Here is a 27,858-nt window from a genome sequence, read left to right on the forward strand (position 1 = left end):
CATCTCATATAATAGTGGTTTGGATCTAATGAACTCTTTCAGTTTTATTTTGTTCTGGAAGCACTTTCTCTACCCTTCTATTCAGAATGACAATTTCGCGGGATAGAGTATTTGTGGCTGTAGGTTTTTGATTTTCATTACTTTGAATATTTCTTGCCAGTCCCTTCTTGCCTGCGGGGTCTTCCTTGAGAAGTCAGCTGATAGTCTAATTCGGACGCCTTTGTACATGATTCTTTTCTTCTCTCTTGCTGCTTTTAAGATTCTCTCTTTATAATTTTTGACAATTTGATTATAATGTGTCTTGGAGTGTTTCTCCCTGGGTCCAGTTTTTCTGGAACTCTCTGTGCTCCCTGGACCCGTAAGTCTATTTCCTTCTCCAAGTTCGGGAAGTTCTGGTTCATTACTTTTTCACATAATTTTTCAATTTCTAGTTCTTCTTCGCCCTCTGGCAATCCTATAATCCTTATGTTCGATCTCTTATAGCTGTCCCAGAGATTTCTGATTCTCTCCTCACTTTCTTTGTTTTCTGTTTCCTCTTTCCGCACTGGTTGACTGTTTGTTCCTTCCCTATGTTCCGGTTTGTTGATTTGATCTCTGGATTTTATTTCCTCACCACTTGTCTCGTATGTGTTTTCGTTCTTTTCAGTATGAGTGGCTTTCAATCCTTTCTCATCTTGTTCCAAATCTTTTGTTAATTCTGTAAGCCACCTAATGACTATAGCTCTGAATTGAGCCTCTGAAAGGTTTCTTATTTGTTTCTCTGTCAGATTCTTCATCTGTTGCCTGGTGAGCTGCATCACTGGGATTTCTACAGTTGTCTGCCTCATTTTGACAGATTTGTGTTTTGCTTTGCTTCTTGGGCAGGCTATAGGGGGCAGAGCCTGTGTACTTGTCACAAGCCAGAGACTGGTGGCGATCCTCAACCTTTTTCGCTGAGCTGTGGCGCTCTGTGTGGGGGCAGGGTTCCAAGACGGATTCCTGCCGTTATTCTCTGCTGGGAGACCAGGATCCGTCCTCCTGCCCTCTAGGCCTCACCATTTGAGGTAATGCTGGGGCTGCCTTTCCCAGCGTTGGGGTCCCGAGCTGCCAGGGCTCTACTGCAGCTGGGATTGCTCTCCCTGCTGCTGTCCCTGTGCTACCGCAAACAGCACCGCCTGATTTCACTCTTCCTACCTGTCCGATGAGCACCGCTGGTTTATAACTTCGTTCGTTGGGCTTCCGTGTAGTTTTATTTTCTGGAATTTCTAGTTATCTTTTGTTTTGAGGTAGTTGTATTCCTTTCTAGTTGTAGAAGGAGGTCAAGTGTGTCAGTCTAAGCCTCCATCTTGGCCAGAAGTCCTGTTACTTATTCTTTAAGTGTTCAGGAGGTTTCAATGATGAGTGCATCTTGTCCTGGATTTTTCTTCGTGAAAAGGTTTGTAACTATAAAATAAAATCTCTTTAAGAGATATTCAAGTTATTACTTTTTCAAGTAAAAAAAGATCCAAAAGTATAACTGAAATGTAAGGTAATAATAACTACTATTACCACATGCAGCTGCAGTTCCAACACTACAACATGTAGTTCCAGCAATGGGGATCAACACATTAAACGCTCATTATGTGTCAGGCACTATTCCATGTCCTTTTACATTTATTATCTTATTTCATCCTTATAACCCACTTCAAGGTAGGTACTACTATTATCTTTTTTGAAACATAATTAAACTGAGGCTCAGAGAAATTAACTAACTTGCTAAGTCACAAAGATGGTAGGTGGTGGGTTAGAAATAGGATTCAGACTCAAGTTGTCAGAGACTAGAGTCCGTACCGTCATATTTTATTAGGTTGGTCAAAAAGTCAGTTTAGTTTTATTCTGTAAAATAAAAGACACATTTTTCATTTTCACCAATGACTTTATTGATTTGTAAGTTTTGAGTATGTCAGCTATCTCCCGCTATTGGCTTCTATTGGGTAGAGGCCAGGGGTGCTGCTAAACATCATCCAATACGTAAGACAGCCCCACAGCAAAGAATTATTTGGCAAAAATGTCAACAGTACCAACAAATTTCACAAACCACTTTTGACACATTCCATCAGTCACAGCACCCTCTCCATACACTGTACAAATTTTTTTGCGTTTCAGTTGCGTTTTTACCTTTCTTGAAATAATAAAGCATAATATGCTAAAAATGTATATCTTCTTCCATCTTCAATATTACAATGGCTGCACAAAAATTCACCAATTTTAATAATTTTTTTAAATGCACACTGATATGACAGCTGTTACAATATAATCTAAAAAAAACTGTTTCGAATGAAGTTAAAGACAACTAAGCACTACTAGAGCCATTGTACAGAAAAAAAACAGACGAACTTTTTGGACAACCCAATGTATTTATTTATATGTAAATATTATGTTTTATGTTTACACTGGGGAGGAGGGTAAATCAAAAGCACAAACAATATTCTTCAAGTCCTCTCAAGTTCTGTCCAAGGCTTGTGCCTGGGGACAGGATGGATAAAATGCATCTTCTCAACAACAGGATATTTTGAAATCCTAGTTGACAACAAAACTTGTGAGACAGGCTTCTGTCCTGGTGTACTCTGGAGGATAAGTCTGAAAATAAGAGCCATGGGAAAACTGATTTTGGGAGCATGGATGCCATAAATTTCATGGGCATGGTCCCAACGCATTGCATCCTTCAAGACATCACAGTTGACTCTTTCACCTTGTAAATTTCACTCTTGTTGCTAATAACATCACAATTTTGCCAAATTGGGGGTAGATGGGAAGTGATGAGTAGCAGATTGGTGAAAAAAACCCTATAATGACAGACTTAATATTGACAGGAACCTTAGAATCTCTAGAGGTTTTGATTATAAAAGTGGAAAAGATTAGGGATTCACTTCTATACAAATCTTACATTTTTAAAAAAACTTTTTAAACCATAGAGCATCTTTACTCTAACTTTTTATCCCATGACTGCCCCCTCTTAATCTAGATTGTATTTAGAGTTGGGAAGGCATTTCACCATATTGACCACGTTTCTTGGTACAACTCTCTATCTCTAATCACTAGCTAGGTCACTCTTGTTTCACATTCATGTATTTTACTCATGCAGTTTATTTGTTCTTCAGAGTCTCTGGACTCTCAGTTTCATGTTCTTTTCACTTCACTAGGGCTATCTCTATTAAAGGCAGCTTACCTTATGCACTGCATCTACTTGAGCCTTCAAAATGTTACTCTTCAAGTCAGGAGGAACTCTCCTAGCATTCAATCCTGGGCTCTCAATGGCATTATTAAGACATTTCTCAATCAACTTCACCACCTCCTCCTGGATATTAAAAATATACTATAAGCAATTCTGATAGTTATATGGAAATAAAAAAGGGACTTATGCAAGCTCATCTTTAAACAACCAGGAAATCATGTGCCTTAAATAGTCATGTGTTTTCAAACTAAGGCTCAATAATCACAAACCTAAACATGAATTGACAGGGACCTATAGAAATCATCTACCCCTATTTCCTGTCCCTAAGCAACTGAAAAACCAACTTTGTTATCTGGGACAAATGCCTGAATTAACCACACACAAAGAATGTGTGCCATTTGCTGTAGAGTAGTCCTCCCTTATCCATAGGGTATATGCTCCAAGAACCCCACTGAATGCCTAAAATGACAGATAGTACCAAACCCTGCACTCCCTACACTCATACCTACAATTAGGTTTAATTTATAAATTAGGCACAGTAAGAGATCAAAATAATATCAATAATAAAAAAGAACAATGATAACAATACACTATAATAAAAATTATGTGAATGTGGTCTCTGTCTCAAAATATCTTATTGTACTGTACTCACCTTTACACTCAAAGGAAGCACATTATGTCTTCTCTTTGGTATATTTGAATTACCAGCATCACTACTCTTGCACTTTGGGGACATTATTAAAAAAATAATGGTGATCTATGAACACAAGCACTGAGATACCATGACAGTTAATCTGATAACTTAAATGACTAATGATCAGGTAGTGTATACAGCATGGATACAATGGATAAAAGCATGATCCACATCCTGGGACAGTGTGAGAGTTCATCACATTTCTCAGGGTGGCACACAATTTAAAACTAATAAATTGTTTATTTTTGAAAATTGGAACTATTGTTAATATAATCAATAAAATATACTTTTAAACACTTTATTTTTGGAATTTTCTATTTAATATTTTTAGACTGCAGTACACCACAAGTAACTGGAACAACGGAAAGCAAAACCAGATATTGGAGGACTACTGTAATTAATTTCAACTGGATTTTCACTTAAACTAATCCCTGTAATTCTGGAGCTGTCACCAGGTAGATGATTATGTTTATTTTTTAAAATATATTTTATTGATTATGCTATTACAGTTGTCCCAATTTTTCCCCCTTTGCCTCCCTCTACCCAGTACCCCCATTCCCTCCAGTCATCCTTAGTTCATGTCCAGGTCTCATGGATATAAGTTCTTCAGCTTTTCTATTTCTGATACTGTTCTTAACAACCCCCTATTTAGTACCTACCAATTTGTACTTCCTAATCCCTACACCTTGTCCCCTACTCCCCCTTCCCCCCCCCACTGATACCCCACAAAATGATCTCCATATTTATGATTCTGTTTCTGTTCTGCTTGTGTGCTTAGTCTGTTTTTTAGATTGAATTGTTGCTAGTTGTGAATTTATTGCCATTTTAATGTTCATAGTTTTGATCTTTTCTTATATAATTCCCTTTAACATTTCATATAATAATGGCTTGGTGATGATTAACTCCTTTAGCTTTACCTTGTCTGGGAAGCACTTTACTTGCCCTGCCATTCTAAATGATAGCTTTGCTGACAGAATAATCTAAGTTGTAAGGTCCCTGCTTTTCAACATTTTGAATACTTCTTGCCAGTCCCTTCTAGCCTGCAAATTTTCTTTTGAGAAATCAGCTGACAGTCTATGGGAACTCGTTTGTAGGTAACTCTCTGCTTTTCTTTTGCTGCTTTTAAGATTCTCTCTTTATCTTTAACCTTTGGCATTTTAATTGTATTGTGTCTTGGTGTGGTCCTCTTTGAGTCCAACTTGTTAGGGACTCTGTGCTTCCTAGACTTGTATGTCTATTTCTTTTGCCAGATTAGGGAAGTTTTCTTTCATTATTTTTTCAAATAAGTTTTCAATTTCTTGCTGTTTCTCTTCTCATTCTGGCATCCCTACTGTCCTTTTCTGATCATGGCTTATTTATTCCATATGATCCAGCAATTCCAGTTTTGGGTATACAGTAGTCCCTCTCTATATCGCGGTTCACTTATCGCGGCCTCACTGTATCACAGGATTTTTAAAAATATTATATTTAATTCTTTATCACTGATTTTTTGTTATATCGCATAATTTTGCAGTACTGTGTACATATTTATATGCGTAGTATTTATGATTTTAATGATTTTTGCCTATAAATTTTCAAAAAATATATAAAAATATATAATAAATGACTACATTAAAAGAATATTAAATCAAAACAAAATACTGCACATTGTTTATAGTTTTTTTGTTTTTTTGCAGATGAACACATACATTACGCTGAAAACGAGATGTATGCTCGAGCTCGTACATGGCACACGATTGGCTGATTGATGGAAGGTGACCAACCAGAGCATTGTCTTGTGTATCCTGGGCTCTGCTTGGCTCAGTAACCATAGCAACAGTCTGTCTGCTATCCTGCACTGTGCACATATGTTCAGCATCTCGCCTTGTCCACTTTACGCCTACCTCCAATCACTGTGCGTAGTTTTGCTCTGCAGTGCTGTGTTTTGTGAAAATTTTCCTTAAAGACTGAATTTATTGCAAGCCTTATAATGCCACCCAAACGTTCTGTATCATCTAAGGATTCTGGCAGTGAACCCAAGCACCAGAGGAAGATGCTTACCATAAAAGAAAAGGTGGAACTTCTTGACATGTTGAAAAAAGGGAGAAGCTATGCGTCTGTTGGTCGCCATTACAGGATCAAGAGTCTACAGTTCACTATATAAAGAAGTATATCAGGTCTATGGCATCAGTGACTTTCAACAAAACAGCAAAGAGGGTGGTTACTTCCTGCAATAAGATCATTGTGAAGATGGAGTCTGAATTAGCTGTGTGGATAAATGATCGCAGAAAAAAAGAATATCTTGCTGGATACAAACACCATCCGGACGAAGGCCAAGCAACTATATTATCGTTTAGCAGCAAAAAGGGATGATCACGACGTTGATGAGAATGAAGAAGAGGACGACAACGACGACGCTGAAGCAGGACCTTCGAGTGCTTCTCCAACCAGACCAACCCCATTCAGTGCCAGCAAGGGCTGGTTTGACAAATTCAGAAATGTTTTGGACTCAAAGAGTGTTTCTCTGCATGGAGAGGCTGCCTCTGAGGATAAAGCTGAAGCCGAGGAGTATGTGAACAACATGTTCAAAGACATCATCAAAGAAGGACGTTATAAGACTGAACAAGTTTTCAACATGGATGAAGCGGGATTATTTTGGAAACGGATGCCGTCTCACACTTTCATTATGAACGAAGAAGCAAAAAGCCCCTGGTTTCAAGGCCCAAAAAGATAGGGTAACTTTAATCATGTGTGGGAATGCTGCAGGCTTTATGATAAAGCCAGGGCTTATTTATAAGTCCAAGAACCCAAGGGCGCTAAGAAACAAAAATAAGAATGTGTTGCCTGTGTACTGGATGCACAACCCTAAGGTTTGGATCATGAAACTCCTCATGACTGATTGGTTTATCCGTGTTTTATCCGGGAGGTTAAGGTTTATCTGGCAGAGAAAGGCTTTGATTTCAAATTGCTTCTGATAATGGGCAATGCTGGACACTATGCTGTCAACCTACTGTATGATGGTATCCAGATAGACTTCTTGTCGCCGAACACCACATCGCTCATTCAGCCAATGGATCAAGGCGTTATTCGCACTTTTAAGGTGCTCTACACCCGAAACGCCCTGCAAAACCTCACTGAAGCTATGGACTCGGATGAAGACTTCTCGCTAGAGGCATAATGGTGTGAGTACATGATTGCATCGTGTCTCCAAAATTTCAAAAGGCCATAAAGGAGATGAAAAGTGAGACTTGGAATGCCAGCTGGAAAAAATTATGGCCAGAAGTGGTCCATGATTACAAGGGATTCTCTCTTGATTAAATCCATCACTCTGCGGTGGATAAGGCCATGAAGCTGGCAAAAATACTGGGAGGAGAGGGCTTCAGTGACATGAGTACTGAAGACATAAATACCCTGATCGATGTTTACTCTCAGCCGTTGATGGACGAAGACCTGGAGGAGCTGACTGAATCAGCAAGTGAAGAAGAGGATGAGGAATAAGACGAACAATGGCTGAAGAAGAGGAGGAGGTTGGCCTAACACTTGATGGTCTTACAACCATGGTCAGAATGGCCAAAAACTTCAATAAGTGGCTAAAGAATGGGACCCCCATATGGTTCATCCATTGCAGTTTGGAAATTCAATCGACAGTGCCATGTCAGTTTACAAAAACATTCGCAATCTGAAGAAGCAGCAGCAGCAGCAACTCCCCATAACTATGTTCATCACTTGAACAAAGAGGTCGGTTACACCTAGCCTTTAGCGGAAGTAGAAGTTACGGACGAGGTCGAAGATACTACTACACCACCTGAAGAAGTGCCCGATGAAGTGGTGCCTTTAGAAGAGCTGTAATGCTCTTCTTTGCTATGCAGTACATTCATCTCATCTTCATCACCTTCATCATCATCAGTACTACACAGATAATTCATCATCTTCATCATTCAAGTTGTAGTATACTTCACTGGTGAGTACCCATATAAAATTTTACAGTACTGTATATGTATGTTGTTAAAGTTACGTAGGTTTAAAAGTGTAGAGTATGTTTAGAACATAAGTAGTCTTTATAAAAGTGTGGAAAAGGTTGATAAGGCAGTGGTAAAGGTTAATAAGGGACTGGGAACAGTTTATAAGTGTGTAGGAAGGATTTATAAAGCCTTAAAATATATATAAATACTAAAATAAGTGTAAGGTTCCTACTTCGCGGATTTTCACCTATCATGAAGGGTGAGGGGTCTAGAACGTAAAACCCATGATAAGTGAGGGATCACTATATATCCAAAGGAAACTAAATCACCATCTCAAATAGATATACTCCCATGTTCATTGCAGCATTATGCACATCAGCCAAGGTACTGGAATAACCTAAGTGTACATTAAAATATGACTGGATAAAGAAAATAATAGTATGTGTGTGACAGTGTATACACAGAAATATTGTTCAGCCTTTAAAAAGAAGGAGGATTTCCAGCCAAGATGGAGGCATAGACAGACACGCTGCATCTCCCTCCACAACTAAAAAGGAATTCAACTACCTCAAAACTAGAAACAAGCAGAAGTTCCAGAAAATCAAGCTGCACAAAGTCCAAGAAACAAAGATATAAAGAAGAAATACTCATCCAGACAGGCAGGAGGGGTGGAGCCAGGGCGGAGAGGATGCGGTGTGGTGGCAGCAGCGGCAGGCAGGCAGAAAGTGCAGTCGCACATTTTTAAAAGTAGGGAGGGACACCTGGGGAGTGCTCCCAGCACCAGACCAGACCACACAGGTCATGGTTCCAATGCCAGGGAAAATAAAGCCTCATTGCTTCTGACTGTGCAAACCACTGGGGGTTAAGAGAGAAGAGGAAACTGCCAGTCTCTCAGCAGAGTCCACTTGTTTAAAGGGACCCCATGGTCCTAGAATGTCTGCAAAACCCATCCACTCTGGGAATGATGGCCAGGGCAACAGCTAGAGAGGCGCCAGTCCCATACAGAAATGGGAGAAGTGCCAGGAAAAGGGGCGAGTGCTGAGGAAGCAATATTGTTCCCTCTCAGACCCCTCCCCTACATACAGCACCACAACGTGGTGAAACAGGTCGCCTGTACTGACTAATTCCTAAGACTCCGCCTCTTACAATGTAACAGGTGTGACAGCTCTACCTAAGACACAGAGGCAAACAAACAGAGGAGTCTGTCAAGATGAGGAGACAGAGAAGTATGGCCCAAAAGAGGGAATGGATCAAGGTTCCAGTGGGAGAAATAAGCAATGAGGAGGTAGCCAACCTAACAGATGTAGAGTTCAAAACACTGGTGATAAAGATGCTCACAGGCTTGACAGATATGCTTAAGTACAGTAAATGCATATAGGAAGAAGTGAAGGCTATGCTAAATGAAATGAAGGAAAGTCCACACAAAACCAATGAAGGGAAAAAAACCGGGGTTCAAATCGATGATTTGAAACATAAGGAAGAAACAATCAGTACAGAATGAGAAAACAAGAACTGAAAAAAATGAGGAGAGGCTTAGGAACCTCTAGGACAACTTTAAACATGCCAACATCAGAATCATAGGGGTGGGGAGACAGGAGAGGTTGGTAAAGGATACAAGCTTTCAGTTATAACATTGACACATTCTGAAGATCAAATGTAAAGCATGGTGGCTCTAGTTGATTATATTGTCTGTACACTTAAAATCTGTCAAGAGTAGATGTTAAGCATTATCACCAAAAACAGAAACAAAAAATGGTAACTCTGTGAGGTGACAGATGTGTTAATTTGATTGTAGGAATTATTTCACAATATATACATATATTACATCACCACATCATATGCTTTAAATATTGTATATTGTCAATAGATTTTTATCTGTCAACTTTATTTCAATAAAGCTGGAAAAAATCAGAGCTAGTTCAAATGCTTTGACATTTTCTTTTCAGAGACAATTATGTTGCAGACTTAAGATGACTTGTTAATCACATTACAGAATTCTCAGAGCACCCTGCCTCTGATATAGGCACATATTTCTTTTTCTGCCTATACTAAAAACAAAAACAATAATTCAATAAACATGTCAAAGGTAAAAGTATCAATTGCTAGCATCTTTCTGGAAGGCAATTTTGCAGAAGTAAAAGGCTTTAAAATTCTGCCTGCACTTTGGCCTACCATTTCTACTTCCCAAGAAAAAAAATAAAAAATGATTGCAGATATTTGTTTATATAAGACTGTTACCACACTCATTACAAAGGTAAAAATTAGCAACAATCTAAATGTCTAATAGAGGACTGAGTAAACACATCGATGACACATGAACACAATTTAATTATTGCCTGTAATGTCATTGAAATAAAAGATGTTTACAACTGGTCAGTTTTAAAAAGCAGTGTTATTGCATTTTAATTAAAAAATATATATCCCATTTAAATGTTTAAAAGTACATATCTTAAAAATGTTAACTGTAGTTATTGCTCAGTAGTGGGATAATGGAAAATGTATAAATTCGTGCTCTTTAAAATTTGCTTTAATATTCTACTATTGTCATATATGTGTATGATAGAAAAAAATTACTGAAATACAAGTTGAATAATAGCTTTAAAATATTTTCACTTTATTTTCTTATAGTACATACTCCAATGGCACCCACTTACTATGCTGCTGATATATCTGCCTTGGATGGCCAAAGTGTGGCAGACAGAAGACCATAAGGAATTAAAAAGACACCATGATTCCTAAATACCCCAAATTAGACCTAATCAGAAATGACTGTGGACATTCAAACTCTCCTGTAGAGTAGTCCTTGGCTGTCAGGGTTCACTGAGTGGGAAACTTATGTCAGGGGTGAAAGGCAACCCAAAGTCTGCTAAGTTCTCAAACAGTGTAACAAACAATCATGCTTATTCTCCCTTGCCTAAGATTCAATAGACTTCGTTCTTTTTAAGTTTCATTCCAGTCCTCCACTAAATTTGTGTCAAATTTATAAACATGTAAAGCTTATCTAAAATTTTCAATTAACACATGGAAGCAAACAAATTAATATAATTAAAAATATTGAGGGGCTCAAGAAAATAGAAGCCTTTCTGGAACTTAATCAGCTTCTAAAAGACATTTCTAAGGACTTCCGGCCAAGATGGAGGCATAGACAGATATGCTGCATCTCCCTCCACAACTGAGAAGGAATACAACTACCTCAAAACTAGAAACAACAAGAAGTTCCAGAAAATCAAACTGCATGGAAGTCCAACAAACAAAGATATAGAGAAGAAATACTCATCCAGACAGGTAGGAGGGGCGGAGACAAGGTGGAGAAGACAGTGTGGTGGCAGCATCAGCGGCAGCACTGGCAGGCCGGTGGAAAGCGCAGTTACAAATTTTAAAAAGTCACGAGGAACACCTGGGGAGCGTTCCCAGCTCCTCACCGGACCTTGCAGCTCACTGTCCCAACACCGGGGAAAATCAAGCCTCATTGCTTCTGACTGTGCAGACCAGTGGGGGTTGGAGTGGAAGCAGAAACTGCCAGTCTCTCAGCAGAGTCCACTTGTTTAAAGGGCCCCCATGGTCCTAGAGCATCCGCAGACCCAACCACTCTGGGAACGATGGCCAGGGCAGCAGCTAGAGGGTTGCCAATCCAGTGCAGATGTGGGAGGGGCACCTGGAAAAGGGGCAAGTGCTGGGCAGGCAGTATTGTTTCCTCTCGGACCCCTCCCCCACATACAGCGCAACAACGTGGTGAAACAGGTCTCCTGTTACTGACGAATCACTAAGGCTCCGCCCCTTACAACGTAACAGGAGTGACAGCTCTACCTGAGACGCAGAGGCAAACAAACACAGGAGCCTGTCAGAATGAGGAGATGGAGAAGTAAGGCCCAAAAGGGGGAAAACAGATCAAGGTTCCAGTGGGAGAACTAAGCAACGAGGAGATAGCCAACCTCACAGATGAGGAGATAGACAACCTAATAGACACAGAATTCAAAACACTGGTGATAAAGGTGGTCACAGGCTTGACAGATATGCTTGAGTATACGGCAAACACATAAGAGAAGTGAAGGCTATGCTAAGTGAAATGAAGGAAAACCCAGAAAAAACCAATGGTGAAGGGCATGAAACCGGGGTTCAAATCAATGATTTGGAACATAAGGAAGAAACAAACAGTCAATCAGTGCAGAACGAGGAAGCAAGAAATTTTAAAAATGAGGAAAACTTCCCAAATTTTGTGAAGGAGATGGACATACAGGTCCGGGAAGCATGGAGGGTCCTGGGTGAGCTGGACCCAGAGGGGACCACACCAGGATGCATCATGACTGAGATGCCAAAGGTGAAAGGTAAAGACAGAGTCCTGGGGGCAGCAAGAGAGAGGCGGAGAGCTGCCTACAAGGGGGTGCTTATAGGACTATCAGCTGATTTCTCAGAGGACACTTTGCAGGCAAGAAGGGACTGGAAAGCAGTATACAATGTGATGAAAGGCAACCTGCAATCAGGACTACTCTATTCAGCAAAGCTATCATTTAGAATGGAAGGGCAGATGAAGTGCTTCCCAGACAAGGTAAAGCTAAAGGAGTTCATCATCTCCAAGCCATTATCATATGAAATGTCAAAGGGACTTACTTAAGAAAAAGATCAAAACTATGAACACTAAAATGTCAACGAACTCACAACTATCAACAACTGAATCTAAAAGACAGAAACAAAATCCAACTAAGCAAACCAGAATAGGAACAGAATCATAGGTATGGGGATCATTTGGAGGATTATCAGCAGGGAGGGGAGAGGGGGAGAAATAGGAATATGGTGCAGGGATTAAGAAGCATAATTGGTTGGTACAAAATAGGGGGAAGTTAAGAATAATATAAGATAAATAAATAAATAAATAAATAAATAAATAAATAAATAAAAATAAATAAATAATAATATAGGAAAGGGTGACGCTGAAGAAAATATATGCAAGACCCATGGACATGAACTGAGTGGGGTGGCATTGCTGGAGGGAAGGGGGGTACTGGGCGGCAGGGAGCAAAGGGGAAAAAAACTGTAACTACTGTAACAACATAATCAATAAAATATACCTAAAAAACTTTTTTTGATGAATAGTGATAAATGCCCTCCAACTTACAGACCGACCAACAGTATGTGAGAATGCTTATTGTCTCACAACAAAACTGGATATGCTAATGTTTTTAATTTTTGCCATTCTAATGAGTGATAAATAATCTATCATTATTTCTTGTGTTTCTCTGATTACTGATAGTTTAATTTTATTTTATATTTAAATAATAAATAAATAAAAGACATTTCTAAGAAAAAATACATTAAAAGAAAAACAAAAAACAAGCCTGGATTCAAAAAGACAGCTCTAACAATTATTATGCAAGAAAGAAAAAATCACTCTCTACATACTGGTCTCTGAAAAAAATTGCTGTTAGTTATTCAAGGATGAAAAAACACTGTAGGTCTGCTGTTCCCCTTTCCTCTTTAAAACCAAACTAAAAACAAGATTCATTAAACAAATCCTTGCTATCTGTTGTCCATATATAGAAAATATGAGGATGTCTCCAGATCATGATCTAAACTTCACTCTTCTATTTAGTGGGGACATCTAGTAGCTAATACATTTATTTTTATCTCACTCAATTTCTTTTAGATATTTTATGTAGAAATAATAAAATTTTCTAGAATTAACTAAAGTTTAACTGGTATCCCCTCACCCCCACCCAATGCCTAAAAAACTCAAAGGGGACAGGGTGGTGAAAGGTATGAAAGATGAAGCTGGAGCATCTTAAGTTCTATTCTCTTCCTTGTGTATACTACAGAGCAGCTCCTTTCAAACATACATATACTTCTACAATTTCAAAAAGCATTCACCCAGTTCTTCAACTAAATCAAGACCCATTGAACAGAATTAAGAGAAAGGATAGGCTGAATCAAAATAAAAGGTTTAACATCTATATCACTTTTGACTGTTTCTTAAAAAAAATTATGAGATGATCTTACAGTTCTTAATGCTGTGCCCGTTTCTCCTTTCTCTTAAACATCTACAAATTTTTTCTTCTTGTTGTTTTTTAATCCTCACCTGAGGATATTTTATTATTGATTTTAGAGAGGGGAAGGAAGAGAGAGTGAAAACATCGATGTAAGAGAGAAACATCAATTTGTTGCTTCCCTGACACACCCTGACGGGGATCAAACCCGCAATCTAGGTATGTGCCCTACCAGGAATCGATCCTGTAACCTTTTGGTGTACAGGATGATGCTCCAACTAACTGAGCACCCGGCACCAGGGCACATTTACAAATTTCTCCTTTTTAAATGACAAAACAGGTTGTTTATAAGAGTTCAGCACAGACAGATTTCTTAGCAAAAGAAAAAGTATTAGGTTTGAAATAAAGGGATTTCTGGGAGGTCTGGAGATGTGTGACAGGTATACAAATGAGAAATCTGAATACCTGGTTGTTGATGTTAACATCAATGTTGGGACAAGGATACAGCAAGGAACTGTTTCCCATCTCAAGGTGTTTCAGCTTCTCTGATGTGTCCTTTACTGCTGAAAAAAATGGCAAAATAGCCCATTAGTCTGCTGTGCTGTCATAGCTGTGTGAGGGTACAATCAATTAAAGGTAAGAATCCAGACAACCACATAATAAATATATTTTCTTACCGTAACCAGGTAACTCTTCATTAATTTGATTTAGATGAAACTGACAAACAAAATAAAACCAGAGTCATGGATACATGGAACAGGCTGACAGATCTCAGAGGGGAGGGTGTGTGGGGACTGGAAGAGATTAGTTCAAGAACATATATGCATCCCTAGTCCATTCTACCATGTTTCCCCAAACCAATAAAATTTCCTAGAAACTATGTACAAAATAAACATCGTTTGCTAATACAACACAATTGCAGCACTAAAAAAAAAAAAAAAAACTTTCTAAATTCATATAATGGACATAAAATGGAATGTAAATAAAATCAATACTGTCATTTCTATAATGGGGACTATTTTTACTTTAACCCTGGAAATACTCCATGTTAATCTAGTCCTGCTTCTGGTTGAATCTAAATTCTGATAGCCTTGGTTGCTTGTCTCAGATCCTTCTAGTGACAAAGAGTGATAATTGCTAACAAAAGATAAGAGTCCAGAAGAGGGCTATAAAAACTGGGAACTAACCATTAGAAATTATGGCCAAGAAAGCACAAGACAAATATTAATGGAGGATGTTTTCCTAATCCAACAACTAAATACTAGCTTTAAAATAAAATTAGAACATTATTCTGAAATTACCAATATAATCAAAATTCACTTTTATTTCCCTGTCCTCAGATTCATAAGCACAGTTCAAACATGGTAGATGTCAACACAAACATAAAACCTTGAACATATCAGAACATTTAACTGTGTATTTGTAGTGATTACTTAGAGAACAAAAGAATAAACTTTTAATGACACTTACCAGTAGTACTTCTGCATGTCCTATTAACTAAAAGCACAGTGTAACTTTTCATTAACACTTCCTACCCCTAATTTACTAAATACACCTGCTGTATTCTATATTCTTTAAAGAAAACAGCATACTCAGTGGCAATTAGCTATTACATGTTTACAGATGGTGTCTAATTTTACTAATAGAAATAAAAATTGACAAGAGCCACATAAATATAAGCTACTTTTAAATGAACATACATTACACCAAGATGCAATAGAAAGCTTATGTTTAAAGATAATTTATAGTTTAATTTCAAACCAAATTCACAAATACATAGAGCTTTTCAATATGCAATCTATTGCCACAAACTGTGGATGTCATGTAGTTTCAAGCAGGTTGCCGAGAGCCAGGTATGGACACCATATGATATGGGCCTCTGCCTGAGGCTCTCCCAAGGAGCCCAGAACCAACAAACCAAATTGCCAGCTTCAGACAATATTGAAAGAGGATCTAAAACTTCACAAACAGCATGTTCAAAAAGAGATCACAGAAGACACTAAACTTTGCTGAGACAAATTTCAATATTTTTAAATTAATTTTTTTCTTCTCTTTTTTCTATTTATTTTTTTACTCCTTTTCCTTTTCTTTTTCTTTTTATCTGCTTTCTTATTATTTTGTTTTGGTTTTCTTTGCTTAATTCTTTTTTAAATTTACTTTTTATGTACTTCATTTTTTATCTTTTTATTTCTATTTATTTACTTTTTCATTTTTAATTACTTTTATTTTACTGATTTTTTTTTTTTTTTAGTATTCTTTTCCTTTCTTCTTCTTCTTCTTTTTTTTTTTTTTTGTCAGCATGAGCTAGCAGCTTTCATACTGTGGTTGGGGTTAGGCCTCACAGTGAGCAAGCCTGACACACAGGAGAGCCCACAAGAGACATTCCTAGAGCACACAATGCAGGAGATCAAGGAAACTGCACCACTCAGTCCAACAGGTCACCCACTGCATAAGACCACCACATGAAGACTTGGAGTCACAGCAGATCTATCTAATACACAGTAATAAATACAAAAAGAGAGCCAAAATAGGGAGACAAAAAACAGGTCCCAAGTGAAACAAAAGGAGGAATCATCAGAAGAAGAGCTAAATAAAATGGAGGCAAACAACGTATTGGTATAGAGTTCAAATCAATGGTTATAAGGATGCTTAAGGAATTTAGTGAGAACTACAAAAGCATGAAAAGGGATATAGAAACCATGAAAAAGCACCAGTCTGAAATGAATAATACCACACCTGACATCAAGAATACACTGGAAAACAAAACAAAACAAAACTAGGTTGGATGAAGCAGAGGATTGAATCACTGACTTGGAAGACAAGGTAGAAAAAACACCCAATCAGAGCAACAACAACAACAAAAAAAATTCAAAAGAATGAAGATAGTTTAAGGGAACATTGAAATAACATAAGCATAACCAACATCCTCATCACAGGGGTACCAGAAGAAGAGAGACAGTAAGGGATTGAGAATCTATTTGAAAAAATATGACCGAAAACTTGTCAAAGAGGTCCACACCAAGACATACCATAATTAAAATGGTAAAGGTTAAAGATAAAGAGAGAATCTTAAAATCAGCAAGAGAAAAGCAGATAATTACCAACAAGGGAGCTGACATAACACTGTCCTCAGATCTCTCAACATAAACATTTCAGGTCAGAAGGGATTGGTATGAAATATTCAAAGTGATGAAAAGCAAGAACCTACAACTAAGACTACTTAACACAGCAAGGTTATCATTTAAAATTGAAGGAGAAATAAAGAGCTTCCTAAACAAAAAAAATATGCTAAAGGAGTTTGTTACCATAAAAACCATCATTACAACAAATGTTAAAGGGCCTGTTTTAGAGAGTAGAAAAAGAAGGGGAAAAGAGGAGCATAGTTAAAAGAATAAAATCGCAATAAATACATACCTATCAATAATCTATTTATTTTTTAATGTAATTTTTTAAATGTAGGGTTATTTATTTTTAATTAATTAATTAATTAATTAATTAATTTTTAGAGAGAGGGGAAAGGAGAAAGAGAGGGAGAGAAATATCACTGTGTGGTTGCCTCTCACTTGCACCCCCAACTGGGGACCTGACGTGCAACCTAGTCATGTGCCCTGACTGGGAATCGAACCAGCGACACTTGGCTCGCAGGCCGACGCTCAATCCACTGAGCCACAGCAGCCAGGGCTAATAATCACTTTAAATGTAAATGTCTTAAAAGCTCCAATCAAAAGACATAGGGTAGCTGAATGGATAAGAAAGCACAGCCCATATACAGGGTGGGGCAAAAGAAGGTTTACAGTTGTGAGAATGCAAAATCAGAGTTTATTCTTTTGTTTGTGTGTGTGTTTTTTTTTTATATTTCATTTTTCATTGTATTTTTTTCCATTACCATTTAGTCCTCTCACATCACCCTCCCCCTGCAGTCACCCTACTGTTGTCTATGTTCATGAGTTCTTTTCAGAGTTTATTCTTGTATTATTATTTATTAATTATTGTATTATTTTCCCCCTACTTTTGCCCCACCCATTATATGCTGTCTACAAGAGACACACCTCAGAACAAAAGATACACACAAACTAAAAGTAAAGGGATGAAAAAGATATTTCATGCAAACGGAAGTAAAAAAAGGCTATGGTAGCAATATTTACATCTGACAAAATAAGACTTTAAAAGGCAATAGTAAGAGACAAAGAAGGACAATACATAATGATAAAGGGAGCAATCCAACAAGAGGATGTAACTCTGATAAACATTTATGCACCCAACATAGGCGCACCTAAATATGGAAAGTAAATCTTGAAGGACATAAAGAGAGAGATACACAGCAGAGGATTGTAACACCCCAATGACATCAATGGGTAGATCCAGAGAGAAAATCAACAAGGAAACTGTAGCTTTCAATGACACACTAGATCAGATATATTTAATTGATGTCTTCAGAAAGTTTCATCCTAAAGCAGCAGAATATACATTCTTTTCAAGCACACATGGAACATTTTCTAGGACAGACGACATGTTAGACATACAACAAGGCTCAATAAATTAAAGAAGATTGAAATCTTATCAAGCAACTTCTCTGACCACAATGGGGTGAAATTAGACATCAACCACAGGAAAAAGACTGAAAAACACACAAAGTCACGGAGGTTAAATAACACATTACTAAACAATGAATGGGTTGACAATGAGATCAAGAACAAAATAAAAAGTTACCTTGAAACAAATGAAAATGAGAACACAACAACCCAAAAATCTATTGGACACAGCAAAAGCAATCTTAAGAGGGATACTCACAGCACTATAGGCCTACCTCAGGAAACAAGAAAAAAACTCAAATAAAAATTTAACTTTACAGTTAAAGAAACTAAAAAACAACAAAAAAGCCCAAAATCAATAGAAGGAAGGAAGTAATAAAGATCAGAGCAGAAATAAACAAAATAGAGTCTATAAAACAATAAGAAAGATCAGTGAGCCCTGGCCAGGTGGCTCAGTTGGCTGGAGCATCACCCTGTACTCCAAAAGGTTTCAAGTTCAATTCCCAGTCAGGACACATACCTAGGTTGCCAGTTCGATCCCTGGTGGGGTCACATACGGGAGGCAACTAATTGATGTTTCTCCTCACATTGATGCTCTCTCTCTGCCTCTGTCTCTCTCTGTCTTACTCCCTTCCTCTTTCTAAAAATCAATAAAAACATCCTCAAGTGAGGATCAAAAAATAAGAAATAAAAAGATCAATAAAACCAAGAGCTGGTTCTTTGACAACATATACAAGATTAGCAAATCTTTAACCAGACTCATCAAGAAAAAAAGACAGAGGACCCGATATATACTGTACAATCAGAAATGAAAGAAGAGAAGTAACAACTAACAACAAATAAATACAAAGAATTATAAGAGAATATTACAAACAACTATATGCCAACAAATTGAACAATCTGGAAGAAATGAATAAATTCCCAGAAATATACCATTTTCCAAAACTGAATCAGAAAGAATCAGAGAATCTGGATAGACAGATTACAAGTAGTGAAATTAAAGCAGTAATCAAAACACTTCCAACAAATAAAAGTACTGGACTAAATGGCTTCAGAGGGAACTTTTACCAAACATTAGAAGAAGAGCTAACACCTATCCTTCTTAAACTATTCCAAAAAATTCAAGAGGAGGAAAAACTCTCAAGCTCATTGTGTGAGGCCAGCATTATCCTAACTCCAAAACCAGATAAAGATACTATAAAGAAAAAATGTATAGGCCAACTTCCCTGATGAATAAAAATGCTAAAATCCTCAAAAAATATTAGCAACCCAGATCCAGCAATACATTAAAAAGATCATATACCATGGTCAAGTTGGATTTATCCCAGGAATGCAAGGTTGGTAAATATCCACAAATTAATGAATGTGATACACCACATAAACAAAATAAAGGATAAAACCACATCATCATATCAACAGATGCAGAAAAAGCATTTGATGATATCTAGCATCCATTTATGATAAAAATTCTCAGCAAAATTGGAATAGAGGGAACATACTTCAACTTAATAAATGTCATATATGACAAACCCACAGCCAACAACATACTCAGTGGGCAAAAACTATATGTGCTTCCCTTAAGATCAGGAACAAGACAGGGATGTCTGCTTTCACTTCACTTATTCAACATAGAACTAGAAGTCCTAGCCACAGCCATCAGACAAGAAGAAATAAAAGGCATCCAAATCGGAAAGGAGAAAATAAAACTGTCACTATTCACAGATCACATGATATTGTACATAGAAAACCCTAAAGACTCCATCAAAAAACTACTAGAGCTAATAAATGAATTCAGCAAAGTGGCAGGATAAAAAATTAACATTTAGAAATTGGTGGCATTTCTATACATCAATAATGAACTATCATAAAGAGAAAGTAAGAAAACAATCCCATTTACAATTGCAACAACACCAAAAAAATAAGGTATCTAGGAATAAATTTAACCAAGGAGGTAAAACTATAGGATATGAAAGGAAGAAATTAAGAAAGATACAAGTAAGTGGAAGCATATACCATGTTCCTTGATTGGAAGAATTAGTAGCATCATTAAAATATCCAAACTATCCAAGGCAATCTATAGATTCAATGCAACTCCTATTAAAATACCAATGGCATATTTTACAGATCTGGAAAAAATATTCTAAAAATTTATATGGAAACAAAAAGACCTCAAATAGCCTTGGCAATCTTGAGAAAAAAGAACAAATTTTTAAGTATCACAATACCTGATATCAAACTATACTACAAGGCTATTGTAATAAAAATATCTTGGTACTGGAATAATAGGCATATAGATCAATGGAACAGAACAGAGAGCCCACACCTATATGGTCAATTAATATTTGACAAAGGAGGGAAGAGCATACAATGGAGTAAAGACAGTCTCTTAATAAATGTTGGGAAAATGAAAGGGATATCTGCATAAAAGGAAACTACATCATCACCTTACACCATACACAAGAATAAACTCAAAATGGATAAAAGATGTAAATATAAGTTGTAAAATCATAAAAATCCAGAAGAAAACATAGGCAGTAAAATCTCAGATATCTCTTGTAGCAATATTTTTGCTGATATGTCTCCTAGGGCAAAAAAAAAAATAAATAAATAAAGGAAAAAATAAACAAATGGTACTATATCAAACTAAAAAGCTGCACAGCAAAAGAAACCATCAACAAAATGAAGAGGGAACTCACTGTATGGGAGAACATATTCTCCAATGATACATCTGACAAGAGGTTAATTTCAAAAATATATGAAGAACTTCTACAACTCAATATCAGGAAAACAAATAATCCAATTAAAAAATGGGCAAATGACCTGAATAGACACCTTTCCAAGGAGAACAATAGACACATGTAAAAAATGATCAACATCACTATTCATCAGAGAGATGCAAATTAAAATCACAATGAGGTATCACCTCACACCAGTCAGAATGGCCATCATCAGTAAAGCAACAAACATGAAGTGCTGGCAAGGGTGTGGAGAAAAGCGTATCCTAGTGCTCTATTGGTGGGAATGCAGACTGGTTGCAGTCACTGTGGGAAACAGCATGCAGTTTCCCAAAAAAACTAAAAATAAAACTACCTTGCCCTGACTGGTGTAGCTCGGTTAGTTGGATGGCATCCTACACAGCAAAGGGTTGCCAGTTTGACACTATGTCAGGGCACATACCTAGGATGCAGGTTTGGTCCTGGTCAGGGTGTGAATGAGAAGCAACCAATCAGTATTTCTCTCTTACACCGATGTTTCTCTCCCTCCCTTCCCCTCTCTCTCTAAAAAGAGCCCAAAAGCAAAAAACTGTCTTTTGACTCAGCAATCCAAATGCTGGGAATATATCCTAAGAATCCTGAAACACCAATTCTAAAGAATATATGGACCACTATGCTCATTGCAGCATGATTTAAAATAGCCAAGATCTGTTAAAAGCCCAAGTGACCATCAGTAGAGGAGTGGATAAAAAAAGTCGTACATTTACACAATGGAATACTACTAGGCCATAAAAAAGAAGGAAATCTTCCCCTTTGTGACAGTATAGATGAACCTGGAGAACATTATGCCAAATGAACTAAGCCAGTCAAAAAAAGACAAATACCATATGATTTCACTTATATGTGGAATCTAATGAACAAAATAAACTGATGAACAAAATAGGAACAGAGTAATAAACACATTGAACAGATGGACTGTTGTCAGAAGGGAAGGGAGAGAAGAGGACTAGATGAAAAAAGGTGAAAGAATTAACCGAAGATCATATATGCATAACCCATAGAAACAGACAACAGCATGGTGATGGCCAGAGGGAACAGGAGCTGGGGATGGTGGAGGCAGACAAAGTGGGAGAAGATGTGAACGTCTGTAATAGTGTCAACAATAAAAAATATATATACAATTTATTGTTTCCTTCTAACCTTTCAAAAAGTTAAGGAAAGCAGCTTTTTTTCTGGATTATTTATTTTTGTTGGTCTGTGCAACAACAGTCCTCATTAAAAAAAAAAAAAAAAAAAAAAACTTTCTAGGAGCTAATGAGAAGTCCTAACATTTATTTAATTCTGTGCCCTAAATATCTTACAGAAACTTTCTCTCTTAATTTTCACTCAAGAAACAAAGTGAAAAAGCAAGTTTGAAAACTCATAAATATTTAATGACTTATAAATGATACAAATGTTTAATGGTCTCAATTATACATTCTTAAATATTTCAATGCACCCTTAAGCCAAAAGAGGCAAAAAGGCATAACTCTTTCTACATTAAATTTTAAAACTCAACTATTATATAAAATACTCTTGAAGAAAGTGACTTAAATAACTCATTTAAAAAGGAGGTAAAATTAAATGGTGTCATTCATATTATACGGAACATTTACTCACGCCTGCCTTCAACTTCAGGTTTCTCTAATCCAGTTTGCCTGGGAACTATGTTAATTTCATCTGGTGATTTTGTTGTTTCCACAGTGTCAGGTGTCCCAATTATATCATCAATGGTTGCTTCCGATAAGGCTGGACTATCTGGCAAATCAATATTCAGAGGCAAGCTGTAAAGGTAACAGAAAACTTACTTAGACCAAGAAATTTATCATAAAAAGAATTTAAGGTGCTAATAAAAGTATTTGTTGGAAAAAAATTCATTTAAGAGTTCATATTCTAACTAGTTTATTCATCTGTCAAAACTTCTTGGGCAGACTTTTCTTCCAGCCAGGATGGAATAAATGGCACTGGATTTCACTTTTTATTTGAAATAACCTAATGGGGGTCTGGGGTAAGGGGTGGGGGTGACTGTTTTCAAGACATCAGATATCAAAAAACAATGGCCAGTAATTCTGAAATTTGAGAAACAAATGAGGTGGGCCCTACAATGGCCTTGAGAGAATTTCCATGCCATGGTGCAGACAGGATGCTATGAGGCAGAGTAAGAGGACTCCCTTAGTCTTCTTCTCAATTAAGATGAGGCTAAGAGTCCAGGATCAAGGCAGCTAGAGTTTACAGAACAGAGTACCAGAAAGGAGAGAGCAGCACTTCAAAATGGGAATTTTGGAGATCTGCAGAAATTCCCCCTCTCAAGTATTCAACAGAGTACTGATCAGAAAAGTGTGTAAGGAACTGAGGCTAAGGAATGAACCAGTTAAAAGGATTTCCTCCCTCCATTTGGCTAGGGAAAGTATTAGTGGCATTCACATTGGGCCACAGTGCATGTTTCTAAGAACTATAAAAACACATATCATACTTCACAGGGCATTGAGTATTAAAGAAGGTCTTGTCTCTGGAGTAGAAAATAATTAACCTAGACTGAGCATGGCAACAGGTCCACCTAACACATCATAAAAGGAAGACTGGAAAGAATCAAACTGTTTCCAAAAAGCTGCATCCTGAAACAAAGCTCAAGATTTAGAGGAATATAAAGTTATTTAACATCAGGTAGGAAAGTTAAATCTGTTAGGCGAAGGACTTGATAGACTGTCAGGCAATCACTCAATGATTACCAGAAGGCAGAGGCAGAAAAAGGCATCCCATACTAAAAAGAGTAATCAACCAACAGAAACTATTATTAGAATTAGCAGAAAAAGACATTGAACAGTTATTATAACTGTATTCCATATAATAAAAAAGTTAAGCAGAGACATGGAAGATATAAAGAAACCAAATCAATTACTAGAGCTGAAAACTACAATATTTGAGATATAAAATGTTAGATGGAATTAAAAACAGATTAACATTAGATAAAATACTATACTTGAAGGCATAGCAACAAAAACTATCCAAACTAAAACACACAAAGAAAAAGAATCCCCTAAAATGAAAAGAATATCATTTAGCTGTGGGACAATTTCAAGCAGCCTATGGGGTGGAACAGAACAAATATTTAAAGAAATAATTGAAGTTTTAAAAATTTTGATGAAAACTATAAGGCCACATGTGAGGACAATGGAATCTAGTCAGGCTTCCTCACCGTGAATGCCCAGGCGTGGGTTGCCTAGAGATAACATTATATTCGCATGTGCAGTGCACTTGCAGTTATATAAGCATTGATGTCACATTTTGGCTAGCAGCCAGTTTGTCTAGGCATAATATAAAAGGGCCAAGAACACCCATGGGAGTGTTCGTATTTGGGTTGGTGCAGTTAGTGGGGGTGCAGGGAGCATGGCTGGTGGCCGGCTGGTACTCCAGCACAAGCCCAAGGGCGAAGGGCAAATGTGGATGCTGTAATGTCTGCAATAAAGGAACTGTCAGAGACCCAACCTTGCTGTGCATATCCTTCTGATTGCCAGAAAAAAAGGAAAAACCATTGGGGTTCCATGACACCACATATCCAAGAATCTAAACAAACCCTAAAAGCAAGAACATAGAGAATACTACACCAGACTTTTGGCCAAGATGGAGGCATAGATAGACACACTGCATCTCCCTCACAACTAAGAACGTATTTACAACCACTTCAAAATAAAAAACAAAAACCAAAAAACAGAAAATCCAGAAAATCGAAACTACAGGGAAGTTCAGCAAAAAAATAAAGAAGAAATATTCAGCCAGAAAGGTGGGAGGGGCAGAGCCCAGACATAGAATGAAGTGTTAAGCAGCGACAGCGGCTGCGGGGGCTGCTCTTGGCAGAAGCAGCTAGCAGTGTGGCTGGCAGTGTGGCTATCAGCATAGCAACTGTAGCTTTCGCAAAGATTGAAGTCATACATTTTAAACTGGGGAAGTGATCCCAGACCCAGACCGGACCCCGCAGCGCATGGTTCCAGCACCAGGGAAAATAGAGCTACATTGTTTCTGACTTTGAAAGCCAGTGGGGGTTGGGGTGGAGGAAGAAACTGCCTCTCTCTTAGCCGAGTCTGCTTGTTTTGTATGGTAAGGAGGAGAAATGCCTGAAAAAGGGGCAAGTGCTGAACAAGCGGCATTGTTCCCTCTCAGATCCCTCCCCTACATACAATGCCACAACATAGTGAAACGAGTCAGCAGCACTGATGAATACCTAAGGCTCCACCCCTTTACAACGTAACAGGTGTGACAACTCTATAAGACACAGAAGTAAACACAGAACACTATCAAGATGAGGAGACAGAGAAGTATGTCCCAAAAGTGGGGGCAAATCAAGGTTCCAGTGAGAGATCTAAGTAAAGAGGTGACAGTTAATTTAACAGAGAAAGAGACAGACAACTTAACAGATACACAGTTCAAAGTACTGGTGATAAAGATGCTCACAGACTTGACAGAAGAGATTAAGCATAACAAGGAAGAAATGAAAGCTATACTACGTGAAATGAAGGAAAATCCACATGGAACTAGAGGTGAAGTAAAAAAAAAAAAAAAAACAGGGTTCAAATCAATGAATTGGAACATAAAGAAGAAATAAACAGTCAACCAGTACAGAAGGAGGGAACAAAATTTTTTTAAATGAGGAGGAGCTTAGAAACCTCTGGGATAGCTTTAAACATGCCAACATCCAAATCATATTGGTGCCAGAAGGAGAAGAGGAAGAGCAAGAAATTGAAAACTTATGTGAAAAAACATTGAAGGAAAACTTCCCTAATTTGAGGAAGGAAATGGACATACAGGTCCAGGAAGCATAGTCCCAAACTAACTAGACCCAGGGAGGACAACACCAAGACACATCATAATCAAAATGCCAAAGGTTAAGAATAAAGAGAATTTTAAAAGCAGCAAGAGAGAAGAAGAGAATTACATACAAAGGGGTACCTATAAGACCGTCAGCTGATTTCTCAAAAGAAAATTTACAGGCAAGAAGGAACTGGCAGAAAATATTCCAAGTGATGGAAAGCAAGGACCTACAACCAAGATTCCTCTATCCAGCAAAGCTATCATTCAGAATGGAAAGGCAGAGAAAATGCTTCCCCGAGAAGGTAAAGTGAAAGGAGTTCATCATCACCAAGCCATTATTATATGAAATGTTAAAGGGGTTTAATTAAGAAAAGATCAAAACTATGAACATTAAAATGACAACAAACTCACAACTATCAACAACAGAAGCTAAAAAATAAAAACAAAACAGACAAGCAGACTACCACAGTTGGAACAGAATCAGAGGTATGGGGAGCATGTGAAGAGGTGTCAGCAGGGAGGGGGAAGAAAGGAGAAGAAGGGAAATGGTGCAGGAATTAAGAAGAGTAGTAGGAAGTTGCAGAATAAACAGGGGGTTGTAGAGAAGAGCTTATAAGCATGACTCCTGGACATGGACTAAGCGGGGGTGGGACTGCTGGAGGGAGGGGGCATGCTGGGTGGAGGGAAGCAAAGGGATAAGAAAGGGGGACAACTGTAACAGCATAATCAATAAAACATACAAAAAATAAAATTATAGAACAAGAATAAGTAAAATAAAATAAAAACTACACCAAAGCATATCATAATTGAATTGCTTAAAACTAATAATAAAAAGAAAATCTTAAAAGTGGCCTAAAATATTACATGTTCAAACAAATAAAAATAAGAATGACAGTTGATTTCTCATCAGAAGCAATGCAAAGTAGAGGGCAGTGGAGGAACACCTTGAAAGAAAAAAACTACCAACCAAAATTTTATAGCCAGCAAAAAAAAAAAAAAAAAAAAAAAGAAAAAGAAAAAGAAAGAAAAAAAACATACATCCACATAAAAATGTGTATATAAATGTCCATAGCATTATCATAATACCCAAAAGTGTAAATTGCCCAAATACCCATCAATGAGGAATGGATAAACAAAATATGGTATATCTATAGAATGAAATACTAATCAATAAATGGAGTGAAGTACTGATATATGCTATTACATAAGTTACCCCTGAAAACATGTTAAGGGAAGAAATATAGACACAAAATACCACATATTATATGAATACATTTATATGAAATGTCCAGACTTGGAATATCCGTAAATGCAGAGAGTAGGTTTGTGGTTGCCAAGGGCTGGAGGAGGGTCAGGGAGGAATGGTTATGGACTGCTGTGGTGTAAGGTCTAAAATCAAGATCCAAAATTAAGTGCTGGCTTGACATCCTTCAGCCTCCAGGGCTCCAAAAGCCTAACCATGAGTTGCCATGCTCTTACCAAATATGTCCCCACAATCCAGTGGAAAAGGTTCCCCACCCAGTTAGTTCTTCTCTCAACTGTACCAGCTGCATTCTACCAACTTCTTAACCTAATAAACTTCACTTTCCTGCCAGCCTGTAAGATTTTTCAAAAAGACCAATCACATCCTCTGCTGGAAACTAGGGATCACTTAATCCTCATGTTATTATAAAGCATGACTCCCTCAGTCCATGTTTGTTTACCTCGCTCCCAAGAGCAACAGTCATGTGGCCCTGTATGTTATGAAGTTTCCTTCTACCTTGGGCTATGAGTATATGTGACCAATAAACTGATGTCTATCTCATCTGTCCAGTGTTGGGTGTCATGTGTTCCACCATCTTGCAGGATTTAGGGTGGGAGATCCCTCCCCGACCAAAAGGGTGAGTGGGGATGATGAGAACAACTGATAATGGGTATGGGTTTCCTTGGGGAGGGGGGGTATGTCCTAAAATAAAATTATG

General features: G+C 37.6%; 1 protein-coding gene across 1 annotated transcript in view; it reads right to left on the reverse strand.

Moving 5' to 3' along the window:
* Positions 1 to 27,858, reverse strand: part of EPB41L5 (erythrocyte membrane protein band 4.1 like 5) — a 149,499-nt gene that overhangs the window by 18,757 nt on the left and 102,884 nt on the right. The window contains exons 17-19 of the mRNA XM_090279315.1: positions 22,712 to 22,875; positions 14,272 to 14,366; positions 3,188 to 3,316 (exon numbers count right to left, since the gene is read on the reverse strand). Coding sequence (XP_090135441.1) covers positions 3,188 to 3,316; positions 14,272 to 14,366; positions 22,712 to 22,875 — 388 coding nt within the window. The remainder of the gene's footprint in view (positions 1 to 3,187; positions 3,317 to 14,271; positions 14,367 to 22,711; positions 22,876 to 27,858) is intronic.

This window comes from Furipterus horrens, unplaced genomic scaffold (genome assembly GCF_987537825.1).
Source record: "Furipterus horrens unplaced genomic scaffold, mFurHor1.1.pri manual_scaffold_1, whole genome shotgun sequence".
NCBI lineage: Eukaryota > Metazoa > Chordata > Mammalia > Chiroptera > Furipteridae > Furipterus > Furipterus horrens.